This window comes from Acanthisitta chloris, unplaced genomic scaffold (genome assembly GCF_000695815.1).
Source record: "Acanthisitta chloris isolate BGI_N310 unplaced genomic scaffold, ASM69581v1 scaffold20279, whole genome shotgun sequence".
NCBI lineage: Eukaryota > Metazoa > Chordata > Aves > Passeriformes > Acanthisittidae > Acanthisitta > Acanthisitta chloris.
The window spans coordinates 98028-108822 of NW_008691106.1; the positions used below are offsets into that span (position 1 = coordinate 98028).

The 10795-nt window shown below is 48.6% G+C and overlaps 1 protein-coding gene across 1 annotated transcript in view; it reads right to left on the bottom strand.

The window, feature by feature from the left end:
- The window catches only part of PLCB2 (phospholipase C, beta 2), a 36797-nt gene extending 26261 nt beyond the window's left edge, over positions 1-10536 (bottom strand). Inside the window, 3 exon segments of the mRNA XM_009082124.1 lie at positions 5337-5405; positions 7232-7309; positions 10453-10536. Coding sequence (XP_009080372.1) covers positions 5337-5405; positions 7232-7309; positions 10453-10536 — 231 coding nt within the window.
- Positions 10537-10795: the final 259 nt, after the last annotated feature.

The following is a 10795-nucleotide window of genomic DNA, read 5'->3' on the forward strand; positions in this document are numbered from 1 at the left end:
CAACACTGTGCCCTGGCAAATCTGTGTCCTCACAAGCCATGACATGATGCAGTGCTTGTGGTACGAGAGTACAGGATGTGACAAAAAAAACTTCTCTTTTGGAGAAAAAAGTGCTTGGTTGGTTTCCAGAAGGGAAAAAGGGAGCACCAAGGTATTTCCAATGCCTTTCACTCTGAAGGTAATGCTCCTGCCCTCGTTAGCTGTGCTGCTTGTGCTGGAGACACGGCTGTGCAGCAGGGAAGGCTGCTCTGTCCCTCTGCCAAGCATCTCAGGGACACAGGCAGGCAAAAATCCGCAGTGAAGTACTCTCAGCTCTCAGTGTCTTATCTAAAGGAACCGGAAAATGCAGCAGCACAGAGATTCACAGGCACAAAACAACCCGCGGCGTTCTGGAATTGAGAAGGAGCTGACTGCCAGGGAGAGAAGGACCTTGAGTCCTCAGGAGCTCCTGTCCCTGTGGTCTTGGAGCTCACACTGCAGAACGATGGAAGAGGCAGAAGGAGGGCCCAGCATGGCAAAAGGTCATAACTCAGATGTGCCTGTGTCCCTGCTTCCCCCCGCTCCACTATTTGCAAGCCACAGGCTTGTACCTGCCTTTCTCTGGCACACACAGAGATCAGTTTGTCTCCTCACAGCTCCGTGTGATTGCTCTCTATTTGAAGGCTGCACACCAGACTTGGTTCAGCTCCATCCTGGACTCACACAGATTGCTGAATCCCCAGCATAGCTCTGAGGGGATGCTCAGCCCCAGAGCTGCCACCATTCCCTGTGTTGCAGCAGAACCACTGACCACCCACAATGTTTCCGGCCCATGGCTCACAGCCCACAGCTCAGCTCCAAGGGAACTCCTGACTGCTCCCTGCATGGCTCCTAAACACCACTGGCTCCTACTTTATCACCTCAAAACGTGAGGTGTGAAATCCCCTGGTATCATTTTCTCCCCACACATGTTCAGTTCAGGCTGCATCTCCAGGTTCAACAACAGCAGAACATGTACAGAAGATGAAACCGGTTTATAATCACAACAGTCAGAAAACACAACTTCTGTTTTTATGAAAAAATATGCCTGTCTCAAAGCCAACACCTCCTGGAACATCTAAACAAACCCCAACATGCATTCAACAGCCCAGCAGCCTGGCCTAAAACACCATGTGTTTTGGCCTTAATTATTACTACATTCTCTGCCAGCATTCTGGAGTGTTGGTGCCTCCATTTGGGTTTTTTTTAACCCCAAATGCAGCAGCTCTCATTGTTCCTCGTTACTAAAAAGAAAACACAGAGCTGCAGTGCAAATAACATCCTGATCTGTGTCGGCACGCTGCTCAACCACACTCAATAGCTTTTTATCTTGTCTCCTTTCTGTTCAAAGGCTCATTCTTATCTTTATTACCCTTGAACACACACCAAAGTTCGTTCTGCCCTGTCTCTCAGAAACTTTCCGAGAAGAAAACCCCAGGGCAGAACACTGTGCAGCTCTCAAAGACAATCACGCACAGGGGGTGAGCAGGGGAACCGTGCACAGGCGTGGGAAGGGTCAGGGGAGGACTCGGGGCTGTGTGTGTGCCTGTGCCTGTGTGCTCTGGGGCCCAGAGCCGAGGGCTGGGGAGGGCAGGGAGGGAGGAGAGAGGCCCTTCCCATTTGGAGGTGGCTCCTGTTGCTGACAGCCCTTAGTGACTTGTCCCTTTCCATGCACTACAGGCTGGCTACCTACTCCCTAAACATCTGCCCTGTTGGGAAGTGTCTCACCTGTCCCTGCCTCCCAGCTGGGACCTGTGAGGTGAGGGTGTGTGTATGACAGGAGGTCTCTTCTGAAGTGGTTTTCCACGTGGGCTCTTTGGTGTTACTCTTCTTGCTACGTGTAGAGGTTACAAAGAAAAAGCCCAAACCTCCTGCTGAGCAGTGGTGGGAAAGTGTTACTGAAAGCAGGGAACTCCCAAAATCCACAGGCAGCCACTCTCCCAGTGAGACTCAAGTCCCTGCCACAGGGCTGGAAAGTTCAGAGCATGTTCCACCCTGGAGCCACAGCCACAACCTGCATAGCCACTTGACAAGGAAAGAAGTGGCACAGATGCTCTCAGTACAACACTGTCCTTCCTTGGGAATTCCTTCAGTCACAATCCAGTAGGAAAACCAGGCTACAAGTTTTGCCTCACAGTGGCTGTGGATTTACTCTGGCATCACTTGCAGGGAAGGAGTAAGGATGCTCAATTTGTTACTGGTGCTATCCAAAGCTCTTCCTACAGCCATGATCCTGTTCTCCTTGTCTGAAACATCATCCAACACCCCCTTCTCCTCTACTTTTAGCCAGGGAGACAAGTAACTCTTTGCATTAATTGCAGCAGGTCTCTCCCTCAACCATCCCAAGCCAGGGATGGCTGGAACAGGGGAGACAGCATCCATTTTCATTCATCTGCTCCTCACCTCTAACAGAGCTTTGTTTGCTTCACTGGACCAGTTTTTCATATTTATACACTGTGTAATGATGTCCCAGATGTAGCTGTCCTATGTGGAGGGTGTGGTGGTTCAAGAGAAGAATTTTCCCTGCTTTCTGCATTCCTTTGTGAAATTCTGTTCTTGGGAAGGCCAACTGAACACACCCCTGAGGACTCCAAGCCAGCCCTGCAGAAGCATTGTGGATAGCACCGCCACACGTAAATAAGAATTTTCCAGGACTGCAGAGCACAACTTTCCCACTGTTTTGGTTCAACACACCTTTCAGTGCCCTCACAAGACCTCCCTCCCAGCATCCCGTACAGGAAAGGTAGAAAAGGACCCAGCCTAGTGCATTTTACTACAAGTTGTCATAGAAATGCCAAAAATTCCCTGAAATAAAATGGGACTTATTTCAAACAGGTCCCCGTGAAATGCAGGATTTAAAACGCTCTTGGGATTTTCACAGCAGAGGTTGTCAGCAAGTGCATTACTTCTGCCTGCTGAGAATACTTAATAAATCACTTGGTGCTTGACCTTTGCTTCCTTGTTCATCAAAAAGGAGCTGTGGCCAATTCCCAGGACTGCAAAATACCATCCCTGGCCCATTACAACAGCTACAGTGGGTAAGACACAGAGCCAGGCAGGTGCCTGGAGAAAAGCACAGGAACAGAGGAGACACTGCTACCTCCCTGACACATCCCTGCAGCGCCAGGCAATTTATGATTCAGCACCTTCCTAACCCAGAGGCCTTACCTCACATCTAATAACCCTCTAAGGGCATTTCCTCCTGGTCCTGGCTTTTTACACTCATGTAGGTTTCCATGACTGCTGCAGGAAGCATCCCATGGCAGGGTGACACAAGGTGGACCTCCTGTACCTCCTCCTGCTTGTGCTGAACCTGCCTTTGGAAAATTCCACTTGATGTGGAATACTCACACTGAGTAACTGCTTTGTGCTCACCTTCTCCATTCAGGTCCTGGTTTCACAGCACTCCACATCCCCCTCATCTTCTTCCTTTTGCCAGACCACAGTCCCTCCTACTCAGATGCTCTTCCCACAGCAGCCACTTCATTCCTTTATTAATCCTGCTGCTCTTCCCTACCTTTCCCAGTTCCTTCCTCACATGAGAGGACAATGGAATTGCACAGCTGCATTCAGGATGCACACAGCAGCAGGACTTCCTAATTATCTCCTTATAATTCCTAACATACAATTTACTTTTGGGGGGCAAATACTGCTGAACAGTGTTGATATTGTACCACACGCCCATGATGTTTCTGAGTAGCAACAGTCAACTCTCAGCCTGTTATTAGAGAAGGATGAGGGATTTTTTTGGTGTGCACTGCCTGATTTTTATCTGTATGAATTTATCACTCATGAGATCATCCAGTCAACCAGCAATTCAAGGTCTTTCTACAAACCAGTCTCACTTTATTACCCCAAATAACTCACTACCATTGGAAAATTTGTGTTCTGGTAGCTTCCAATTAGCCTTCCTTAACTAATTGCTAAAATCTGGGACATTTTTCTCCAGCATGCCTGTTTGCACCAGGACATCCACCCACGGCCTCAGCACTTCCACCAGCAATTTACTATCTATATCAAAGCTGATAACAGGTTATTCCTCAGTCTTTAACACCCTAGAAAACAGTGCCTCATACCTCTAATTTAAGTTGGCCTTTTCCTTCATGTATTCTGTCTACCAGCCCACCTCATACCTCTCATTTAAGTTGGCCTCTTCCTTCATGTATTCTGTCTACCAGCCCCAAATATTTCATTCTCTCTAATGAGAAACAAAACCTCCTGAAAGCTTTTTTTCCAAACATCATTCCCGCAAAACAAGTTGCAGACAAAGTTTGAGGCTTGTAGCAAACTTAAGTATGTTCCACTGGTGCAAATTTCCAAAAGAAGGGCAGTTTATCAGAAGGAATTAGGTCTTTTAGGAAGATAGGGACTGTTCTGGAGCTCTGCTGTGTCTTTAGCACCTACCTTGCTATGGTGTTTTGAGAAATACTAGTCTTGGGGAGCTCTGAAGAGACATTTTCAGAGCAGATTAAGAAAACAGTCACACGACTTACGCAAATGGCTGCTCAAAGCTTGGCAGATATTGCAAATCCTTCCCCTTTTGCCTGAGACAGTCACCTATGTCACACCACAGGGAGCCAACAGCTTCACTCCTTTGGTTCTTTCCCACCTTCTAGCTTTACTGCAGTTTTCTGCCTGCCTTTTCCATACATGGAAAAGTTAAAAACAAACAAAAAAACAGTCCCAGAAAAAAAATCCTAACAAGGACAACGTGGCTGCAGGAAGCTTAAGTTATAACTGAAACCAAGAACAAAGCCCTGATCATGTGCTTCCCTTCATCTGCCACCCTGCAGCCAGCAACTGACAAATACTTGGAATTTAACAAAAAAACCACAAGAAACTAGTTTTTCTGAAACTGCATTTTCTTCCCTTTAAAGGGAAAATCTCCAGCACACATGGAATCTCGCTGCAACTCCAGGTTTGTGGGTGCCCTGACCCAGCCTGTGCATCTCTGCACAAGAGCAGCTCTGGTGACTCATTGCAGGAGCATCACAGTCTGCTGCAGGACTTCCCATTGCAGCAGGGCACTTGGAAGGGGAATTTTTGTTTTCCTGGCTTTCTGGCATATTCCTTCCAACGAGCTCATCTACCATAGTCTGGAAGTGCCTCTTTTGGGGGCACAGAGGATGCCTGAGGAGGTCAGGGACAAGTATAAAGATGATTTTTCTGTACTGACATAGTTGTGATGTTAGGAGATGAGATCCTCTCCACCTTCTTTCAACAGAAATCCAGGACAAACTACCTGAGCTTCCACCAAAGCCCCAGCCAGCCCTGCCACTCCTACAGGAACACCAGGCAGAAAGAAGCTATGAACTCACCTTGGGGATTTTGGCAAATCGCCCCACTCGAGTATCTCGGATGCTGGTGATATCCAGAATTTCCATTTCCTAAAACAGAATAAGGACAAGGAAGATGAGGAAAGACAAAGAGGGAAGGAAAGCAATCCATTAGAGAGTCCCCAGAAAGTGCAAAGCAGGTCTCAGGCAGCGCCTTTTCCTGGGGAAGAGCTCTCCCAGTGGGAATAAGGCAGAGAGGGAAGTTAGCAGCTGCTGGAGTGCCAGGCTGGCCGATGGCTAGGGCAAAGGTGGTGGTGGTGGTGCTAATCCCGTGGTGGTGCACCTCAGGGCAAGGCCAGAGGCTCACTGTGGGTTACCATTGGGGTGTGGATGACATGCATGTGGTCTGTGGGGGGAAACTCTGGGCCATGGGTTACTACAACCCACTCACATTCCCAGCCTAGCTTCTGCTGAAGCCAGGCAGGAAAACTTCTTCCCAGGTCACTCCCACCAGAACTTCACTGGAACTGTTCCAAAGCAATTCCCATGGAGGACACTCCACAGCATTCCCCAGGCAGCCCCTCCACATCCTCACTACTGGCTTGTTGTCATGTTTTTGTTTGCACTTTTAATATCCAACGAGAATTTCCTTCCCCTGTTACTAATTTTCCTTCTCACCATGGGTCTGGAGAGCAAATTATTCTTGCTGCAGCAGATAATACTATCTTCCAAGATCACAACATGGAACAATGTGGATACCATGTCTTCTGGCTGTATCCTCATTTTATTGTTAAGCAGGATGGGAATTTTACTTCTAATCCCACTCCATTCTGAATCCCTAACACAAACACTGTACAGTTACTTTAAGTGCTGATTTCCAGGGACATGAGAATCCCTTCAGATTGGGTTTCCTCATGGCAGCTACACTTCCTTATCCCAGCCCCTTTCCAGGTATCCCAGTGAGATATCTCACTTTCCATGGTGACACCAGCTCCCCTTTGTGCTCTACTTCTGCTGCTGCCTGTTGGAACCCTTACAGTGGAAATTCTACTGCCCAAGAGCAGACCTTGAAAGAGGAATGAGACAGAGACATTTTCTAGAGGGTGTGACAGCCCCCAGCCTTGTGGCACTGCTCTTAGAGGATACAGCTGCGTGCAGTGCCTGGCCCCAGCTGGCACTGCACACAACCTCCTGGAAAGGCAGAGCTCACTCTAACGCATCAGGTCCCTGACCAGAGCCTGTGCAGGACTGTCTCTGTCTCTTTATCTGCCTCAGCATGTAGGTCAGGAGGAGGAAGTAGAGCTGAACCACAGCTCTGCTCTGGAAAGCAGAAGTAAGCCCAGCCAGCTCCCTCAGCCAGAGCTCTCCAGCACCCATAGCTACTTGTCAGTGAGGAACTGAATACTCTTCCCTACATGTGTTGCCTCCTCCTCTCCTCCAGCAGCCAGTATCCCAAGCTTTGCCCCAGCAGTGTGCACACAACACCCTGAGCACAACTCACTCTCCAGACTCCACAAAGTTGCTATGTCACTGTGGTCACTACCTCTTTTTTTTTAATTAAAAATGTCTAAAACACCAAAAAATCAGTTAATGGCACCACTGTACAGGCTGGGAGAATCCTTCAGCACGCTGGGTGATACAGCTGTTCTCAGTGAAATCTTCTGAGGGGCTAATGAGTTCTGCAAGAGGCAGATGTCAGTGTGACAGACACAGAAAGGTCTTGCTCACAGCTTCATTTCCTTGCTCTTTCTTGACACTGTGAAGACAGACAAACCTGCCACTGAGTAACTCCCAGTCCTTTGTGGGGTGTTCTTGCTAAGAGGAATGAGTCTGGCAGTTTGCTTCCAAGCACAGAACTCAAGCACTTATAATATTTTCACCTTGCACAGATCTGAACTGGCTGTGTGGAGCCCAAGGTGTGCAGTCTCAGTGCTTACCTTGTTCTGATAGGTCCAGTACAGGTAAAAGCCTTTCGGATCCACTCGAAGAATCACAGGAGAAGCACTTGCTGTTTCCTGACCAAAAACCACAGAAGAAAGAAGGTTGGCAGCTTAGGTGACTTGGAAAACTCATCATGGAACATGAGGTTTACAGTTCAAATACAGACCCAGTTGGGTAAATCATCCTCTGAGATTTATGGGAATGAACCTGATGATTTTAGGACATCTCCAGAGTGACACTGTGAGGCTCTGGAAGCTGAAGCCTGAGTTCCACCTGTGCATTTATCTAGAACAAACTCTTGGAGATTTCTATACAGCAATGAACTAAGATAACAAAGTACCTGCAGGTGCAACTTGACCTGCCTTCCCTCACCTACTGCATTCTGCAAGCTCTGAAGTAGCCGAGGCCAAGCAGAGAGAGCAGAGAGAGCATTTATCCATGGCATGTACCATCCAGAGGCTCATGCTGGTTATCTGGGCTCTCCTTACAAGAGACAAGGCCTGGCCAGGAAGGGTTCAAAGAGAGGCTCCACCAACACAGCATCATTATACTGTTCTAGGTGGAGATTCTGGAACTCCAGTGACACACGCTATAAAATGAAGCAGCTATGTAGGCACCCACATTAGAGGCACAAATAGGATGAAATTATTCAATATTCTTCATTACAGTAACCTGCCTTGCCACAGTATGTTCTCCTTCGACTCCCTACTGTCCTTCTCCCACTGTGCCAGGGACAATGCTGACCTGCACAGCACCATCCCATGTTCCCAGAGCTCTTGGCTGCCCACAAGCCCTGAAGAGCAGAACAGGCACTATAACACTACCACAGAGCATTGTGTCATGTTTTAGATTACCCTTATCTCCTACAGAGCAGCTTTCTTGAAGGCAAGTTGGGGCTGCAGTAAGGCTGCTGACAGCAGATCAGGGCTGTGCCCAGCTGGGGGCTGCAGGCACACTCTCCTACAGGGTGGCTCCTGGCAACAAAGAAAATAGGGAATTCTACAGATGATGGTCTGGCAGCCAGACTGGCTGCTGCTCACACTGTGGGGTTTGACTCAGGGGCAGAAATCAAGCACTGTTCACTAAAATCCTGCAATCCATGACCTTTCAGGGATAGGAACAATTTTGCTTCTACTATGAGGGCTAAGGGTCAGCACAGAGCCAAACTCGCACACATCTGCTTGCTTAAGAGGTCAGCTACTACTCTGTGCCCTACCTGGGGTTCTGAAAGGATTCCCAAGCTGGTTCTAGAACTAAACTATCATGCATATAGTGGAATTTAACCTCTTCAGCCTGCCGGGCAGCCCCAGCTTGCTGGATGCTGAACAAAGCACAGTAGAGCTGCTCCTTACTCCAAGAGCGATGTAAGAGGTCAATCTCATCTACCTTCACTCCTTTGCCTCACATATTGTGCAAGGAATTCAGAACTATTACCAAAAGCATGGTCATGTCTATTCAAAGAGAGAGATAAAAAAACAACACCCATGAACTCCAAAGCACAGTGATCCTGTACTCTGCAGCTCTCACCACCATCCTCTGCAGCCTGTCCTAACCATGGATTGGGAAAGCACAATGCGATGGAGCAACGTGACCAGCACAGCCCACTTGTGGAGAAGCCTTTAATTATTGGTGGAGATCGAGTTTCTAAACTACTTAGCTGAGGCAACCTTTTAGGAATGTTTACAAATCTGTAAACCTTATGGAAAGATCCAGATAAGAATTGAGCTCACTAACTCCTATGATTGAAGGAGCAAATAAACACTTGGGGGGTCTTGTAAGCCCAACTTGACTCACCTTGGGTTTCAAGGGAGCCTATCCCAGGGATTCCTGGTGAAGTATGTAATAGATCCAAGTTTTTGGGAGAGTGGTCCCCAAGGACTGAGCATAGAAAGTCAGCAGCAATTTTAGACAAGTTTGGCTGCTGTCATTCTCAGAAACAAAATCCCTGTTCAAATACCAAGAAGACACAAGTGCACTCTGCAGGCAGAAAGAGAGGAAGACTTCATATTCCAGCATACCCCAGCATCCTCCTCCTGTTCATGTACTGCTAGTGGAACAACTAGCAGTGATATTCCAGCCTGCACTCTTCAGCACCCATCCTTCCTGTCAGCTGCACAGCACATTGCTTGCTCATTTCTCAGTGCTGCTGGACTACCCTACTGATGCTGCACAGGAGTGATCTAGCTCCCACACACACTGCCTTGGGACTTAAAGCTCTATTCCAGCTTCACACCCACAAAAGCACTAATCCCTCCTGCACTGCTGCTGGAGGCTCCTTCTAATCATCTCATTTGCAACACCACATCAACTGTCTCTCCCCCAAATCCCAGTGAAGAGCCATAATCTGAACTGCTCCCACCTTTATGCAGACAATACACACTCCAGACAACATGGATGGGCAGCTGCTCAGGTGAGTACTGGGGTGAATACTCCTCTGCCTCCTTAGAAAGTGAGAAGGGGAACCATTACACTCAAATTAACTTCTGCTGCTCCACATTTTCTTTCCTTCACAGAAACGCAGTGACTGCAAACCAGCTGTTTTGAAGGTAGGACACCAAGCTGGAGAGAGCAGCAGCTTTTCACAGCACCCATTGAGGCTCCAGCCCTGTTAAACACAGGCCCTTTGCTGCTCAGCTGATGTCTCTTGGGAATTCCCAGACCCCACAAGCCAGGCAGGTGTGAGAGGCCATGGCTCACCCCTTGATCCACTCAGGCAACAGGGCCATAGGAGGAAGCAACTTGGAGCCCGATTTCTCCTCCATCTGCAAAGCACAGTGAGTCCTCTCAGCTCTGGAGTAGGACCTACCCCTCACTCTCCTTCAGACAGTCCAAATGTGGCACGTGCCTCATCCCATGGGGACTTCCAGCAGCAATCACCTTCCCAAGGGCAGGTCACACACAGCCAGGACCCTATGTCCTACACCAGAGGCTGCACACACACCCAGTGGCACTTCCACTTCATTTGTTTCCATTCTCCTCAACAGCAAGAGGTGCAGAAGTCACATCCTCAACCATTTACACAAAGTTTTAGCCCCCAGCTATCCTGTTCTTCCCAGTTGCCTCTCTATGCAGAGATCACTGCTCTCAGGTAGGACACACAACATACCATTCTGTGTACTGAACACACACTTTCAGCCACCCCACAAACCCTCACCAAACCATGGTGTATCCCTGCCACCACACACACAGTCTAGGAAAGCAAAACTCCAGTACTCACATCATCCCATTTGATGAAGCGCTCGCCCTTGGACAGGTACTCCTTCACCTCCGGGGGCTGCAGGACAGGGGTCAGCATTGACATTGTCCCACAGATGTGCTCCTCAGCTACCAGAAGGAAGAGCAGCTGCACAGTTCACTCCTCCTTGGCCCCCTCTCCTCTATCTCTGCCTCTCACGTGGCAGGGCTCTCTGCCATGGCCACTGTTGGCATCAGAAAGGAAACAGCCTCTTATATCCCAGCCCAATTTAGGAGGGGCAGGGACAGGCAGGCGAGGAGCAATGAATCTGCATTGTAAATCAACAGCTCTCCAGGCAAGCAGAGCCTCACCCAAGGTCACCTAG